This window comes from Aulonocara sp. 'chitande type north' Nkhata Bay, linkage group LG10 (assembly GCF_057382095.1).
Source record: "Aulonocara sp. 'chitande type north' Nkhata Bay isolate Kocher_YH1m ecotype deep benthic linkage group LG10, A_spYH_male_GT1.1, whole genome shotgun sequence".
Lineage (NCBI taxonomy): Eukaryota > Metazoa > Chordata > Actinopteri > Cichliformes > Cichlidae > Aulonocara > Aulonocara sp. 'chitande type north' Nkhata Bay.
In genome coordinates this window covers 8,314,985-8,333,658 of record NC_141353.1, presented here as the reverse complement: position 1 = coordinate 8,333,658, position 18,674 = coordinate 8,314,985, and the positions used below count along the sequence as shown (strand labels likewise).

Below are 18,674 nucleotides of genomic sequence, written 5' to 3'. Positions count from 1 at the left end.
TGAGAGAGAGAGAGAGAGGGGGGGGGGGGGGGGGAGAGAGAGATCAAAGGCGTGCGCTTATGTTTTTTCTTGATCAAGAGTGTGCCTCCTCTCTCTTATTGGATGTATGGTATAGCATGTTTATTCAGGTGCACCTTTGAAGTCTATGAGAATACTTTGCAGCCTGGTCTGAGTGGTCATTTCTGCACAGACACAATGAAGCGTGCACTCAGTTTAGAGGAGGCTGTTGCTGCAGTTTTGCACTCTCCACAAGCAGTGGAGATACTTCTGACAGCGAAGAAGAATTTTTGCCAGGCACCGAGGAGCTTTGCAGCTCATGTGCGGAGGAGGAGAAGGAGAAGGAGGAAGAAGAGCAGGAGGAAGAGACAAGACTGGAGGATGGCCAGTGGAGATCTAAAAATGGAGAAATCATGTGGCAACCCACACACGAAGAGGTCCTGCCATTTTTTCCTCCCCCCATTTTAACCCCAGGACCAACCCATTATGCAATTCGTATAGGATCAGCAGCCCTGTGAGCACTTTCCATCTTTTTTTTGCAGAGGACATTATGCAGCTAATCCTGCATTTCACCAACCTGCAGGGGCAACAGGTCAGTAAAAGACTGGAAGGACATAGATGAGGAGTTGCAGGCTTACATGGGGCTTGTGATGCTGGCTGGCCTGTACAGGTCTCAACATGAAACGACAACAAGCCTGTGAAATGGGGAGACAGGGCTCTTCTGTTTCATGCTACCATGTCAAAAAAAAAATGATTTGAGCAAATTAATCGGGCAGTAAGATTCGATGATCGTCTCTCCCGTCCAGGTCGCTAGGGGGGGGGGGGGGGGGCAAGGCTGTGGTTTCCTACATCCCCAAGCAAAGAAAAAAGGTTGTCTTATTGAGCACCAGGCACCGTGAGCTACAAGTCCAGGACTCTGGGAAGAGAAAGCCCCACATCATCCTGGATTATAACAAATGCAAAGGGACTGTGGATCATTTGGACCAGGTAAGCACAATTATAAGTAATTTATTTGCCAAATTGTTTACCGTTTCTCATTGTTATAACTGATAAAGTCAGATAATGTGATTATAATAGTTTTGATATGAGATGATAGTTTTAGACTATGATAGTTTTGATAGTTACAGTAAGGGGGGGGGGGGGTCCAGTTTGACGCCCACAGGCAGAAAGAATCTCTTGCTTATGGCTGTATAAATCTGTTCATGTCACCTGATCATTTCTTTTTGTTTTGCAGGTTTGTGGCAACTACTCCTGCCGTAGAAGGACACGTAGGTGGCCCATGTGTCTGTTCTACCACATGATCGAGGTAAGCTGCTATAATGCTTTCATTCAAGACAGCTGTAACTTTTGATAGAAGACGCATATAAACATATTTATGGCTTTATCTTATAAAGTTCGATATCCCCGTGTTGAGCAAACAGGTTTTGCAGCTGTTTGATCTAAGATTTTCAAGTTATTCACAAAATGAATACCTATACTTTGTTTCGTGCGACAACTCCATTCAAATGCATGTAATAGTCAGAAACGCACTGTCTTGGCGAAATAAAGCGTTTACAACTTCATGAAGACAGCTCTAACTTTTGATAGGAGACTCAGATATGCGTATTTATGGCTTTATCTGATCGAATTCAATATCCCCGTGTTGAGCAAACAGTTTTAAAGCTATGTGAGCTAAGATTTTCAAGTTATTCACAAGATGAAAACCTATACTTTGTTTCGTGCGAGAACTCCATTCAAATGCATGTAATAGTCAGAAACGCACGGTTTCGGCGAAATAAAGTGTTTTTGTACAGCTTGAAGTTACCTGTAACTTTTGATAGAAGGCTCAGACACACATCAATATGGCTTTGCCTTATACAATTCAGCATCTCCGTGCTGGGGAAACAGGTTTTGCAGCTGTTTGAGCCAAGAGCTTCCAGTTATTGAAAAAATGAAAGCCTATACTTTGTTTCGTGCGAGAACTCCATTCAAATGCATGTAAAAGTCAGAAACGCACTGTCTCGGCGAAATAAAGGGTTTACAACTTCATGAAGACAGCTGTAACTTTTGATAGGAAACTCAGATATACGTATTTATGGCTTTATCTTATAGAATTCAATATCCCCGTTGAGCAAACAGTTTTAAAGCTATGTGAGCTAAGATTTTTAAGTTATTCACAAAATAAAAAGCTATACTTTGTTTCGTGTGAGAACTCCATTTATGTTACGCCCCTAATCTAGGCGTGTAGGGACGCACATAAGGTTGGAGGAGAGAGATACAAATCCCCGCCCTGGTTCCCAAGCCAAACATCCAAACCAGTTGTGAGTAAAAAAAAGGTGATTTTATTTAAGGACAAGAAGCATAGCTCCAGGGTGAGCCCAGGCCAAAATAATAAACAAAACCAACTAAGACCCACCAGCAAAGACTAACTAAACCCTAGGAAAGAAAAAGAACAAACAAATGACAGAGCTATCCCTCGCTCCCTGACCAAGAAAACAGGAGAAAACGATTCCAAAAGAAAAGGCAGCTCACCCCTTCCGCTTCAGCCCACGAGTGCCTAAGCTCTCAGCTAATGCACTAGGAGCGGCTTTTACAATTCACCCTCACACAAATACACAAGATAAGCACAGGCTGGGAAAACCATGGTCAGGACCGCGACGGCTGTCAGGCTACTCGCTCGTTGCACACACTCTCTCCCTCTCTCCCCTCTGGAGCTGTCAGAGCGGCTTTTTGAACGTGGTCACCTGTTCCATGGTCCAATCAGCTGCTCACTACTCTTCATTAGGGGAGGGACCTGTAAAGTGTCTTAAACACAGTAAAGAGACACGTCTCGCATGTAATAGTCAGAAACGCACTATCTTTGCAAAATAAAGCCTTTTTGTACAACTTCATGAAGTTAGCTGTAACTTTTGATAGAAGATTCAGATTTACATAGTTATGGCTTTATCTTATAATATTCAGTATCCCCGTGTTGAGCAAACAGGTTTGAGCTAAGATTTTCGAGTTATTCACATAATGAAAACCTATACTTTGTTTCGTGCGAGAACTGCATTCAAATGCATGTAATAGTCAGAAACGCACTGTCTCGGCGAAATAGTGTTTTTGTACAGCTTCATGAAGACAGCTGTAACTTTTGATAGAAGGCTCAGATTGATGTATTTATGGTTTTATCTTATAGAATTCAATATCCCCGTGCTGGGAAAACAGATTTTGCAGCTGTGTGAGCTAAGATTTCCAAGTTATACACATAATGAAAATCTATACTTTGTTTCGGTCGAGTTCCCCATTCAAATGCATGTAACAGTGAGAAACGCACTGTCTTGGCGAAAGAAAGCGTTTTTGTACAACTTCATATAAATAGCTGTAACTTTTGATAGAAGACTCGGATACACATGTTTATGGCTTTATCTTATAGAACTCAAGGTCCCCGTGCTGGGCAAACAAAACAGGTTTTGCAGCTGTTTGAGCTAAGATTTTCAAGTTATACACATAATGAAAACCTATACTTTGTTTCGGTGAGTTCCCCATTCAAATGCATGTAACAGTGAGAAACGCACTGTCTTGGCGAAAGAAAGCGTTTTTGTACAACTTCATATAAATAGCTGTAACTTTTGATAGAAGACTCGGATACACATGTTTATGGCTTTATCTTATAGAACTCAAGGTCCCCGTGCTGGGAAAAAAGAACAGGTTTTGCAGCTGTTTGAGCCAAGATTTCCAAGTTATACACATAATGAAAACCTATACTTTGTTTCAGGCGAGTTCCCCATTCAAATGCATGCAACAGTGAGAAACGCACTGTCTTGGCGAAATAAAGCGTTTTTGAACAACTTCATATAAATAGCTGTAACTTTTGATAGAAGACTCAGACAAACATGTTTATGGCTTTATCTTATAGAACTCAAGGTCCCCGTGCTGGGAAAACAAAACAGGTTTTGCAGCTGTTTGAGCTAAGATTTTCAAGTTATACACATAATGAAAACCTATACTTTGTTTCGGTGAGTTCCCCATTCAAATGCATGTAACAGTGAGAAACGCACTGTCTTGGCGAAAGAAAGCGTTTTTGTACAACTTCATATAAATAGCTGTAACTTTTGATAGAAGACTCGGATACAAATGTTTATGGCTTTATCTTATAGAACTCAAGGTCCCCGTGCTGGGAAAAAAGAACAGGTTTTGCAGCTGTTTGAGCTAAGATTTCCAAGTTATACACATAATGAAAACCTATACTTTGTTTCGGTCGAGTTCCCCATTCAAATGCATGTAACAGTGAGAAACGCACTGTCTTGGCGAAAGAAAGCGTTTTTGTACAACTTCATATAAATAGCTGTAACTTTTGATAGAAGACTCAGACAAACATGTTTATGGCTTTATCTTATAGAACTCAATATCCCCGTGCTGGGAAAACAGGTTTTGCAGCTGTTTGAGCTAAGATTTCCAAGTTATACACATAATGAAAACCTATACTTTGTTTCGGTCGAGTTCCCCATTCAAATGCATGTAACAGTGAGAAACGCACTGTCTTGGCGAAAGAAAGCGTTTTTGTACAACTTCATATAAATAGCTGTAACTTTTGATAGAAGACTCAGACAAACATGTTTATGGCTTTATCTTATAGAACTCAAGGTCCCCGTGCTGGGAAAACAGGATTTGCAGCTGTTGGAGCTAAGATTTTCAAGTTATACACATAATGAAAACCTATACTTTGTTTCGGTCGAGTTCCCCATTCAAATGCATGTAACAGTGAGAAACGCACTGTCTTGGCGAAAGAAAGCGTTTTTGTACAACTTCATATAAATAGCTGTAACTTTTGATAGAAGACTCAGACAAACATGTTTATGGCTTTATCTTATAGAACTCAAGGTCCCCGTGCTGGGAAAACAGGATTTGCAGCTGTTGGAGCTAAGATTTTCAAGTTATACACATAATGAAAACCTATACTTTGTTTCGGTCGAGTTCCCCATTCAAATGCATGTAACAGTGAGAAACGCACTGTCTTGGCGAAAGAAAGCGTTTTTGTACAACTTCATATAAATAGCTATAACTTTTGATAGAAGACTCAGACAAACATGTTTATGGCTTTATCTTATAGAACTCAAGGTCCCCGTGCTGGGAAAACAGGTTTTGCAGCTGTTTGAGCTAAGATTTCCAAGTTATACACATAATGAAAACCTATACTTTGTTTCGGTCGAGTTCCCCATTCAAATGCATGTAACAGTGAGAAACGCACTGTCTTGGCGAAAGAAAGCGTTTTTGTACAACTTCATATAAATAGCTGTAACTTTTGATAGAAGACTCAGACAAACATGTTTATGGCTTTATCTTATAGAACTCAATATCCCCGTGCTGGGAAAACAGGTTTTGCAGCTGTTTGAGCTAAGATTTCCAAGTTATACACATAATGAAAACCTATACTTTGTTTCGGTCGAGTTCCCCATTCAAATGCATGTAACAGTGAGAAACGCACTGTCTTGGCGAAAGAAAGCGTTTTTGTACAACTTCATATAAATAGCTGTAACTTTTGATAGAAGACTCAGACAAACATGTTTATGGCTTTATCTTATAGAACTCAATATCCCCGTGCTGGGAAAACAGGTTTCGCAGCTGTTTGAGCTAAGATTTCCAAGTTATACACATAATGAAAACCTATACTTTGTTTCGGTCGAGTTCCCCATTCAAATGCATGTAACAGTGAGAAACGCACTGTCTTGGCGAAAGAAAGCGTTTTTGTACAACTTCATATAAATAGCTGTAACTTTTGATAGAAGACTCAGACAAACATGTTTATGGCTTTATCTTATAGAACTCAATATCCCCGTGCTGGGAAAACAGGTTTTGCAGCTGTTTGAGCTAAGATTTCCAAGTTATACACATAATGAAAACCTATACTTTGTTTCGGTCGAGTTCCCCATTCAAATGCATGTAACAGTGAGAAACGCACTGTCTTGGCGAAAGAAAGCGTTTTTGTACAACTTCATATAAATAGCTGTAACTTTTGATAGAAGACTCAGACAAACATGTTTATGGCTTTATCTTATAGAACTCAAGGTCCCCGTGCTGGGAAAACAGGATTTGCAGCTGTTGGAGCTAAGATTTTCAAGTTATACACATAATGAAAACCTATACTTTGTTTCGGTCGAGTTCCCCATTCAAATGCATGTAACAGTGAGAAACGCACTGTCTTGGCGAAAGAAAGCGTTTTTGTACAACTTCATATAAATAGCTGTAACTTTTGATAGAAGACTCAGACAAACATGTTTATGGCTTTATCTTATAGAACTCAAGGTCCCCGTGCTGGAAAAACAGGATTTGCAGCTGTTGGAGCTAAGATTTTCAAGTTATACACATAATGAAAACCTATACTTTGTTTCGGTCGAGTTCCCCATTCAAATGCATGTAACAGTGAGAAACGCACTGTCTTGGCGAAAGAAAGCGTTTTTGTACAACTTCATATAAATAGCTGTAACTTTTGATAGAAGACTCAGACAAACATGTTTATGGCTTTATCTTATAGAACTCAAGGTCCCCGTGCTGGGAAAACAGGTTTTGCAGCTGTTTGAGCTAAGATTTCCAAGTTATACACATAATGAAAACCTATACTTTGTTTCGGTCGAGTTCCCCATTCAAATGCATGTAACAGTGAGAAACGCACTGTCTTGGCGAAAGAAAGCGTTTTTGTACAACTTCATATAAATAGCTGTAACTTTTGATAGAAGACTCAGACAAACATGTTTATGGCTTTCTCTTATAGAACTCAATATCCCCGTGCTGGGAAAACAGGTTTTGCAGCTGTTTGAGCTAAGATTTCCAAGTTATACACATAATGAAAACCTATACTTTGTTTCGGTCGAGTTCCCCATTCAAATGCATGTAACAGTGAGAAACGCACTGTCTTGGCGAAAGAAAGCGTTTTTGTACAACTTCATATAAATAGCTGTAACTTTTGATAGAAGACTCAGACAAACATGTTTATGGCTTTATCTTATAGAACTCAAGGTCCCCGTGCTGGGAAAACAGGTTTTGCAGCTGTTTGAGCTAAGATTTCCAAGTTATACACATAATGAAAACCTATACTTTGTTTCGGTCGAGTTCCCCATTCAAATGCATGTAACAGTGAGAAACGCACTGTCTTGGCGAAAGAAAGCGTTTTTGTACAACTTCATATAAATAGCTGTAACTTTTGATAGAAGACTCAGACAAACATGTTTATGGCTTTATCTTATAGAACTCAATATCCCCGTGCTGGGAAAACAGGTTTTGCAGCTGTTTGAGCTAAGATTTCCAAGTTATACACATAATGAAAACCTATACTTTGTTTCGGTCGAGTTCCCCATTCAAATGCATGTAACAGTGAGAAACGCACTGTCTTGGCGAAAGAAAGCGTTTTTGTACAACTTCATATAAATAGCTGTAACTTTTGATAGAAGACTCAGACAAACATGTTTATGGCTTTATCTTATAGAACTCAAGGTCCCCGTGCTGGGAAAACAGGATTTGCAGCTGTTGGAGCTAAGATTGTCAAGTTATACACATAATGAAAACCTATACTTAGTTTCGGTCGAGTTCCCCATTCAAATGCATGTAACAGTGAGAAACGCACTGTCTTGGCGAAAGAAAGCGTTTTTGTACAACTTCATATAAATAGCTGTAACTTTTGATAGAAGACTCAGACAAACATGTTTATGGCTTTATCTTATAGAACTCAAGGTCCCCGTGCTGGGAAAACAGGTTTTGCAGCTGTTTGAGCTAAGATTTCCAAGTTATACACATAATGAAAACCTATACTTTGTTTCGGTCGAGTTCCCCATTCAAATGCATGTAACAGTGAGAAACGCACTGTCTTGGCGAAAGAAAGCGTTTTTGTACAACTTCATATAAATAGCTGTAACTTTTGATAGAAGACTCAGACAAACATGTTTATGGCTTTATCTTATAGAACTCAAGGTCCCCGTGCTGGGAAAACAGGATTTGCAGCTGTTGGAGCTAAGATTTTCAAGTTATACACATAATGAAAACCTATACTTTGTTTCGGTCGAGTTCCCCATTCAAATGCATGTAACAGTGAGAAACGCACTGTCTTGGCGAAAGAAAGCGTTTTTGTACAACTTCATATAAATAGCTGTAACTTTTGATAGAAGACTCAGACAAACATGTTTATGGCTTTATCTTATAGAACTCAAGGTCCCCGTGCTGGGAAAACAGGATTTGCAGCTGTTGGAGCTAAGATTGTCAAGTTATACACATAATGAAAACCTATACTTTGTTTCGGTCGAGTTCCCCATTCAAATGCATGTAACAGTGAGAAACGCACTGTCTTGGCGAAAGAAAGCGTTTTTGTACAACTTCATATAAATCGCTGTAACTTTTGATAGAAGACTCAGACAAACATGTTTATGGCTTTATCTTATAGAACTCAATATCCCCGTGCTGGGCAAACAGGTTTTGCAGCCGTTTGAGCTAAGATTTTAAAATTATTCACATAATGAAAACCTATACTTTGTTTCAGGCGAGTTTCCCATTCAAATGCATGTAACAGTGAGAAACGCATTGTCTTGGCGAAATAAAGCGTTTTTGAACAACTTCATATAAATCGCTGTAACTTTTGATAGAAGACTCAGACAAACATGTTTATGGCTTTATCTTATAGAACTCAATATCCCCGTGCTGGGCAAACAGGTTTTGCAGCTGTTTGAGCTAAGATTTCCAAGTTATACACATAATGAAAACCTATACTTTGTTTCGGTCGAGTTCCCCATTCAAATGCATGTAACAGTGAGAAACGCACTGTCTTGGCGAAAGAAAGCGTTTTTGTACAACTTCATATAAATAGCTGTAACTTTTGATAGAAGACTCAGACAAACATGTTTATGGCTTTATCTTATAGAACTCAAGGTCCCCGTGCTGGGAAAACAGGATTTGCAGCTGTTGGAGCTAAGATTGTCAAGTTATACACATAATGAAAACCTATACTTTGTTTCGGTCGAGTTCCCCATTCAAATGCATGTAACAGTGAGAAACGCACTGTCTTGGCGAAAGAAAGCGTTTTTGTACAACTTCATATAAATCGCTGTAACTTTTGATAGAAGACTCAGACAAACATGTTTATGGCTTTTATCTTATAGAACTCAAGGTCCCCGTGCTGGGAAAACAGGTTTTGCAGCTGTTTGAGCTAAGATTTCCAAGTTATACACATAATGAAAACCTATACTTTGTTTCGGTCGAGTTCCCCATTCAAATGCATGTAACAGTGAGAAACGCACTGTCTTGGCGAAAGAAAGCGTTTTTGTACAACTTCATATAAATAGCTGTAACTTTTGATAGAAGACTCAGACAAACATGTTTATGGCTTTATCTTATAGAACTTGTCAGAGTATTTTTGCTTTCTAAGATTTTATTATTCATATAATAATCAGCTAAGAGTGTTTATATTTCTGTTCTGTACTCAACCAGCTGCATATTTTAATTGCTGGCTCCCTACTTTATAACGGAAACTGCTTGCCTTCACATTATCAGTCTTTGCCTTCACATTGTCACTGTTTGCCTTCACACTAGCAGGAAACCGCCACCCACGAGTAAGAAACAACCTTGTAGAGAACACGAAGTTTTTTGATAAACCACACCTGTTTTCTTGACAAGATAAGGATGATATTCCCTTTTTTGTATGCTTCATGATGTGTATAAATAAAGCCAGACTGCACCAAGGAGGTGTGTGAGTCTCTCCCTGAGTCTCTCACCCGTGCACGTTTAAAACTGCTCTAAGTGTCTGAGTGATATTTCATTGCATCTGAGTACTTTGATAATAGAATATCTTTAACATTTAATTGGTCCTTCGAGCCGGAGTGGACATTGATATTTTTTCAATGCTCCAATAGGAGACCTTCGTCAAGTCCTGACGTCGTGAGAAGCCCACGCTGTCGACTCCTCTCCAGGCAGAGGATAAAGTCCAGAGACGTGACGTTCGGGTTCTGGCCAGCGTTCTTATAAGAGGTCCACGACTTCAGGGGTTGATGAAGGAAACCAAAGCAACCACACAATAACTCAGGTGAATATTTAGCACTCACTCACATCTTGCGCAAAACGACTGAGGCAACCTGTGGTCTGTACATTAAATAGTTTCCCGTCAATGTATGACAGATTAATTAAGTAACATTCTCGTCTGAAAAAGGACTGGTAGAGGTTACAGCTCGCCTGAAAAAGGGCTCGGAGCAAGTTTAATGTCAAAATACGACAGGATAGTAACATTCTCGTCTGAAAAAGGACTCGTAGAGGTTACGAAGCAGCTCGCCTGAAAGAGGGCTTGGAGCAATGTAGAAAGACACAGTGTTGCCCAGAATAAAAAACTCATTACGCGTATAATCTGTTGTTTTACTGTTTTGTTGGTGGAGTAAGTTGATTTTACAGCACATTAAGGAGGCTGAACTACTCCACCGAATTGTTTACCGTTGGTTGCTCGAGTTCTGGTGGAACGGGAAAAGGTTGTGTTTCATCACATAAAATTGACACCGCTTTCAAGGCTAGCTTGAAAGTAGAAGGCCGTGTCAATAGCCTCTCCCATTCCTCGTGCCAGAGAAAGCACCACGGGTGTGTATGTGTGTGTGTAAACGCAAATATATTTATAAATAAATAAATAATAATAACAAGAGGAAAAAATAATAATGGGTAATAAATCAACAAAACTCACTGCTGACGAGCAGTGGCTAGAGAAAAAATGTCCAGGCGCCGGACTAATTAGCGCAAATAGATGGAGAAATCCAAAGAAACTAAACTGCCCTGCGTGGGAGGGACAATGTACTCCCTTTGCAGTGACTGCTTTAAAAGAGACCCTCCAAGCGGAACTAAACAATGAAAAAAGCTTTAAAAAGAAAGCCAAACGTCTCACAGAGTGGCAACATTTTAAAGCCTGGATGGCAGAAAATGATAAATGCACAAAGGTGCGAGAAGAGAAAAAGAAAAAGAAAAATGAACAAAGTAGTGAACTAAAAGATCCACAACACCCAAAACCACCTCCTCCATATGTGCCTGCCCCCGGCCCGTCTAATCAGCCAGTATCAAAAAACCCCTTCACTGACGCGCCAGGCCCATATGATTCAGCAAGACAGGCATTAAATTTAATGACAACAAATCACCATAAGGAAGACATAGGGAAAGACCCGTCAGGTAGGGATATGGGAGGACAGATTGACCCCCCAGGACCGTCAGGTCTGTTTCCAATGATAGCCACGCCCAACCCAAGATATGGCCAACTAACGGGTGGCGATAATAATGAAAGAGACAACAACCCTTTCCTATATGTTTTCAGAGCATGGTCCCAAACTGACAGATTTAATGTTTTAAAGGACGTTCCACTGTTAAATGAAGGTTTTGAGCCATGGAGGGAGGCAGTTGAGTTAATTAGAACACACTGGCACTTGAATGGCCATGAAATGCTCCAGGTAATTCAGGACTTATTAGGTCTAAAAATGGGAACAGTAAAGGGAGACTTCACGGGGTCAGATGACCAGGGTATAGCCCTGCTCCCCACCTCTGAGCCTCTAAGGGCTCAGTTGGCAGGATTATATGAAAGGATTAGAGTCCGTCTAGCCCCAAGAGCGGATTACGGCAAAATAGGCGAGATAAAGCAGAAGGAAGCTGAGACTGCCTCTGACTTCCTCGATCGCCTACGCCCAGTTTTCAGACAACATTCAGGTTTAAATTACCAGGAGGAGCCACAAACACCATTTCAGCAACAGCTAAAAAATGCATTTCTGAACGGCCTCCTCCCAAAAGTGAGGGCCCACGTAGAAAAACACTGGGTCACACAAAATACAGGAAGTCTGTCAGATGCACTGCAATATGCTGAACACGCAGTTAAAATACAGAAGCAAAAAGAAAAAGGAGGCGTCTTTACTGTAGATCCAGCAACAGGATTGGTGGCATTCTCTGGAGAATACAGAAGACATAAACCAGGCCCCTACAAAGGAAAAGGAAAGGCAGGAGGAGGGCGAAAAGGAGAGAGAAGACTGAAAGACACAAGCTGCTACAATTGCGGAAAGGAGGGGCATTTTGCTCGCGAGTGTAGACATAGAAAAAAGGATGACACTGAGGAAGAGGATGAAAGAAATAACAAATGACTAGGAAAAAGCACAGAAGCAGAGAGCAATGAAAACACGGACGTGTATAACATAGAGCAATTGCTTTTGGGCTCTGAACATAAACCAACTGTAATTATATACGTAAATGGGCAGCCAATGACGATGCTCTGCGACACTGGAGCATGTAAAACTGTACTGATTAAAAAACCACCAAAAGTGAAATTCTCTAATGATACTCTGATAGTTAAGTCAGCATCAGGACATGTCAGTACTAAATCACTGACTGAGCCTCTACTCTTATCTCATGAAGACAGCGGCCGCAGCTGTAAAAACCAGTGCATATATGACCCATCTTGCCCAGTTAATCTTCTAGGGAGAGATGCGCTAGAGAAACTGGAAATAGGAGTATTGCCAGGACCAGAGGGCATGTATGCAAAGCTAATGTTAAACGAGAAACAAAGTCCAGCAGATTATCAGATTAATGTGTGTCAAGGACTCGGACAGCCTCACTACTACTGGACATTAGACCTGCCCTCACTAGAGCCTTTACAACACATAGCAAATCGATATCTGCCAACTCATTCAACACGACAGGACTACACTCAGTATCACAACACATTGAGGTTCAAACAGAGTCCAGGTCCTAATCCTGTGTATGACCAAGAAGTACACAAGCTAGGACCACAAATGCTGACATTACAGCACCTATATGTCACCCAAAGTGGTAATGCAGTGTGCTCTGTGCTGCAGCCTGAGGCAGTACAACGAGTAAATAGGATGCCAAATCCACATGTGTCAGTAGCACACAATGACAGTACTGAGTGGAAAGATTTAGGCCGCATTCTCACCCAAGTTGAAAGAGACAGATATGAAAAAACTGAGGACACGCATGAAGGATGGCTACAAGGTTGCAGAACGGGATGCATGAGATACACATTAGGGTGGGTGATCACTACCCACCCAGCCACATACATGACTGACAGCACTGATTTGCATGTGCAGGAAGATAGTGAAAACTGACATATACTCTCATTAGAATTACACCCAGAACTACAAGAATTGCCCACAACACTATGGTCCACAGGATCGACAGATGTAGGATTAATTAAAGGAGCAGATCCTGTTGTAGTAAAAACTACTACAACCTACAGGCCAGTTAAACCACAATATCCCTTGACGGCAGAAGCAAAAGCAGGGATCAGGCCAGTAATTGCAGATATGGAAAAAGCAGGCATTTTAGTGAAAACAACTAAAGCAACCTGTAACACTCCAATCTTCCCAGTGAAAAAAGCAAACACAGGAAAATATCGCCTAGTGCATGACCTCAGAGCAATAAACGAAGTAACAGAACAAATCCCACCTGTGGTAGCAAATCCACACACAATCTTAAATCAAGTGACGCAAAAAGAACAATGGTTCTCAGTCATAGATCTGTCAAACGCGTTCTTCTCGGTGCCATTACACCCAGATTCACAAAATCTGTTTGGCTTCACCTTTGATAACGAAAAGTATACCTATACAAGACTGCCACAGGGTTTTCAGAACAGTCCCACCCTGTATGCAGAGGCATTAAAGAAATCTATGTCACTATGCACACTCCCTGCCACAGGGCAATTTCTTCTGTACGTTGATGACATTCTCGTCACGGGAGATACACGAGACAACTGCAGAAAAAACACCATGACTGTGTTGAAACATTTAGCACAGCAGGGCCATAAAGTATCACAGCACAAGTTACAGCTGTGGAGCCAAGAGGTCACATACCTTGGCCACAAACTCACAGGAGAGGGAAGAACACTGTTAGACAGCAGAAAACTAGCAGTACAGAATGCTCCAAAGCCTCTCACAAAACAACAAATGATGAGTTATTTAGGTCTCTGCAATTTTTGCAGATGCTGGATACCTGAATATGCTCTGCTAGCTCAACCTTTGCAAAACTTAATTTATGGAAAAAATCTAGCACTGAAAGATAAAATAGAATGGACACCAGAAGCAGAAAAAGCATTTAATGATCTAAAACTTGCACTGCAGACGCGCACAGTTTTGGCATTGCCAGACTATGAAAAACCTTTTTACTTGCATGTAGACGGAGGTGCAGGCTACATGAAGGCCGTTCTAACACAAGCCTTTGGGGAAAAGCAACGCCCTCTTGCATTTTATTCGTGTAAGCTAGATTCAGTGGCCTCAGGACTGCCCTCGTGCGTGCAGGCATGCGCAGCTGCAGCAGAGGCAGTTAAGAAATCCGCTGACATCGTCTTAGGACACACATTGATCGTCAAAGTTCCCCACGCTGTAACCTCCATCTTACTGCAGGCGAACTTGTCTTATCTCACACATGCAAGACAGCTCTCATACGTAGGCATCTTGTTATCACAGTCACACATTACAATCGAGAAGTGTGGTCAGCTAAATCCCAGCACACTTCTCCCCACATCAGAAGATGGTGAAAAACACTGCTGTATGGAAAAGCTAGATGAAGAAACAAAACCACGAGCCGATATATATAGCACACCACAGTCAACTTTCACTGACATTTTTGTAGATGGATCAGCTTCTAAAAATAGCTTAGGTCGCAACTGCGTTGGTTATGCAGTAACCACAGTAGACACAGTTCTGGAAGCAAGACCTTTGACTTCCTCTAACTCTGCACAAAGTGCAGAACTTACAGCTGTTGTGAGAGCATGTAAGCTGAATGAAGGAAAAAGCATAAACATACACACAGACAGTCAGTATGTCTTTGCAGCAGTACATCATTTCGCAAAAATTTGGCAGAACAGAGGCATGGTCACTTCTACTGGTAATCCAGTACAGCATGCACACCTTTTAAAAGAACTGCTAGAAGTGATAACACTGCCGAAAAAATTAGCATTGTGCAAATGTGCCGCACACCAAAAAGATAACTCAGAAATTACTAAAGGCAATAACTTTGCAGACCAAGCCGCAAAAAAGGCAGCACAACAACATATACAAACTTTAATATCTGAAACATCAACGTTAACACCACTTGATGTACTTAAAGATGAACAGAAAGCTGCATCCATCACAGAACAGAAAAAATGGTTAAGGTGTGGAGCACAGCTAGAAAATGACCTAATGACCTGTAATGGCAAACCAATACTGCCAAAATCTCTACACAAGACAGCAGCATTAGTGACACATGGCTTAACGCATTTGTCAACGGGTGGAATGATGAATGTCCTCTCTAAACACTTCTACACTCAAAATTTTGAAAATTCAGCAAAGGAATTCATCAGAACATGCATGATTTGCCAAAGACATAATGTACAGGGGAACCTCCGACCACAAAGAGGTCATTTCCCCACACCACCTCACCCTTTCCATACAATCCACATGGATTTTATTGAACTTAACGAATGCCAAGCATCAAGATATGCTCTAGTAATTATAGATGTATTTTCAAAATGGCCAGAAATCTATCCAGTCAAAAGAGCAGATGCAATATCAGTGGCAAAGTGTTTATGCAATCACTTCATCCCCACATATGGCATTCCCAGTCTGATAAGGTCAGACAATGGAACACATTTTGTTAATGACATCATCAGCAAAGTCTCTGAAGCTCTAGGATTTAGCATCAAACATCACTGTGCATATCACCCACAAAGCGCAGGATTAGTGGAAAGAACTAACGGCACAATAAAACAGAGATTAAGAAAATGCATGGAAGAAACAGGAAGACCATGGCCTGAATGTCTAGGCCTAGTAAAGATGTGGATGAGAATAACACAAGGTTCTCAGAAACTTACACCTTTTGAAATCATCCACGGGAGAGCGTTTCCATTGCCAATTACCAGTGAACCTATTAATAAATCAATAAGGGAAACTACCCTAGCAGAATGGATGACTAAACTGTTTGAAAATAAAGAGATTGTGTTAAACAACCAACTGCCGAGTGATTTCTCTCCAGTGTCTTGCAGGTTACAACCAGGTGATTGGATCCTGATCAAAGTACTCCAGAGAAAGAATTGGAGTTCACCAAGGTGGGAGGGCCCATACCAAGTCCTACTTACCACACCCACCGCCTGCAAAATAGCAGAAAGACCATCTTGGATCCACCACAGCCACTGTAAAAAAGTGAGTGACAATCCAGACGCTTAGACGCCGGCTCCCCTGGCTTCTAGGTGATCTATTGGTGAAGGGAAGGGCTGATTGGGTATATCCCGCCCTTTTTTACTTCTCGCCAATAGTCTACTCACCAGAAGTCTAGGTGTGCCTGGTCATCATGAAGACACTTGTCCTCCTAGTGGCCAGCATTGCGCTCCTAGTGAGCCTACTAACACTCACCCAGATGAGAGGAAATAAACAACACCACCTGCAAAAAAGATGGACACATGATAATTCGCATCTACGTGACCTGAACCAAGACCATAACCACCCATGGATGAACAACGCGTGGTATAGATATGTGTATGATAGAACACGCACCGACAACAGCACGGAATGCTATGTATGTTCACATATGCCAACAACAGCCGTACACGCAACAATATATGGAAAGGCACCTGAACTTGACGAAGCGATATGTGTGTTCAACAAAGCAACAACTGGAAATTGCACACGCAGAGATTTGATGGCAACAGGACTGACCCTAAAAGGTCAAAGCACAAAGAAAGAAGACCTAATTCCATGGTGTAGTGACACAGACGTCAAACGTGTCACGAAACCACTTTCACAACGACGTATCCTAATTGAACAGACAACCCCTTGTGCCTACAATCTGACGAACTGGAACTACACCTGCAACGAAAAACATTGGGTAAACGTCAAAGCCAACAACACAAAAAACAAATCATTCGCCATAGTTTTGCCGCCGGACATACAGCACCCAATGTGTTTCAACTTCTCCGATGGAAACAGGAAACTTGGACGAAACCGCAACTGCACACAGACACTTGACCTGACCCAATCCAAAGGAATACACACCTTCAAAAATGGAACTTTCTGGGTCCAGGGAGCCGCTTGGGCCTGCGGGCCTAAAACCTACTTCATGCTCCCACCGAACTCCACCGGTCTGTGTGCACCAGTACTAATTTCAGACCACACCTTCAAGATCACAGCAGAGACACACACGTCAAGAGCAAAACGTGAAGTTACTGAAGTCACTGAAGTAATGCCACATGACTCAGTCTATGGATCAGATGTGCCCAAGAACTTCAAACTATGGACTGATGGTCAGAAAGTCCTCCACTCCTTGTTCCCTTGGGTAGGAGTTGGGAAAAACATGCTGAGGATCGAGACACTTGACTATCGATTTGGACTGTTCCTAAATGCTTCAATGAAAATCAACAAAGCGCAAAATGAAGAAATCGACGCAATACGCATTGTAGTGATGCAACACAGAGTCGCACTAGACATGATTCTAGCTGAAAAAGGAGGTTTGTGTGTATTGTTTGACACTACATGTTGTACATACATCCCAGACAACATACACTCACAAAACATGACCGACGCTTTGAACACCTTGAGAAAGATTGAAGATGCTGAACAACAAGACTATGTCACAAGCACTGATGATTGGTTGACATGGTTACTAGGTGGTTCATGGAAGTCCCTTCTGATTAAAGGACTTGTTGGAATAGCATTTTTGCTTTTACTGTTATGTGTTTTCACAACATGTGTAGTACCCTGTCTGAAGAAAATGGTATCAAACATGGTGACAACTTCTATCAATACTTATGTGATGATGTCTCAAATGGAAGAAATTTTGAAAGATGATCCATACAGTAATGTTTAGTTTAATTGAACACAGGACTGTTTTATGACGTTCAAACCGAAAATGTTTAGACAAGAGGTTATGAACTGACAAAAATAACAGTACTGTCATGTAAGAAATCTAAACAACAGGAGGGAATGTCAGAGTATTTTTGCTTTCTAAGATTTTATTATTCATATAATAATCAGCTAAGAGTGTTTATATTTCTGTTCTGTACTCAACCAGCTGCATATTTTAATTGCTGGCTCCCTACTTTATAACGGAAACTGCTTGCCTTCACATTATCAGTCTTTGCCTTCACATTGTCACTGTTTGCCTTCACACTAGCAGGAAACCGCCACCCACGAGTAAGAAACAACCTTGTAGAGAACACGAAGTTTTTTGATAAACCACACCTGTTTTCTTGACAAGATAAGGATGATATTCCCTTTTTTGTATGCTTCATGATGTGTATAAATAAAGCCAGACTGCACCAAGGAGGTGTGTGAGTCTCTCCCTGAGTCTCTCACCCGTGCACGTTTAAAACTGCTCTAAGTGTCTGAGTGATATTTCATTGCATCTGAGTACTTTGATAATAGAATATCTTTAACAGAACTCAAGGTCCCCGTGCTGGGAAAACAGGTTTTGCAGCTGTAGGAGCTAAGATTTTCAAGTTATACACATAATGAAAACCTATACTTTGTTTCGGTCGAGTTCCCCATTCAAATGCATGTAACAGTGAGAAACGCACTGTCTTGGCGAAAGAAAGCGTTTTTGTACAACTTCATATAAATAGCTGTAACTTTTGATAGAAGACTCAGACAAACATGTTTATGGCTTTATCTTATAGAACTCAAGGTCCCCGTGCTGGGAAAACAGGTTTTGCAGCTGTAGGAGCTAAGATTTTCAAGTTATAC

General features: G+C 41.0%; 1 protein-coding gene across 1 annotated transcript; it reads left to right on the top strand.

Annotated features, from left to right (window-relative positions):
* The first annotated feature begins 9,345 nt into the window (after positions 1-9,345).
* LOC147320135 (uncharacterized) lies at positions 9,346-18,307 on the top strand. Its single transcript, XM_086307964.1, has 2 exons — positions 9,346-10,018; positions 15,973-18,307. Exon 2 carries the CDS (start codon positions 16,288-16,290, stop codon positions 17,797-17,799), a length of 1,512 nt encoding a protein of 503 aa, XP_086164090.1. The 5' UTR covers positions 9,346-10,018; positions 15,973-16,287; the 3' UTR covers positions 17,800-18,307.
* The last annotated feature ends 367 nt before the right edge of the window (positions 18,308-18,674 follow it).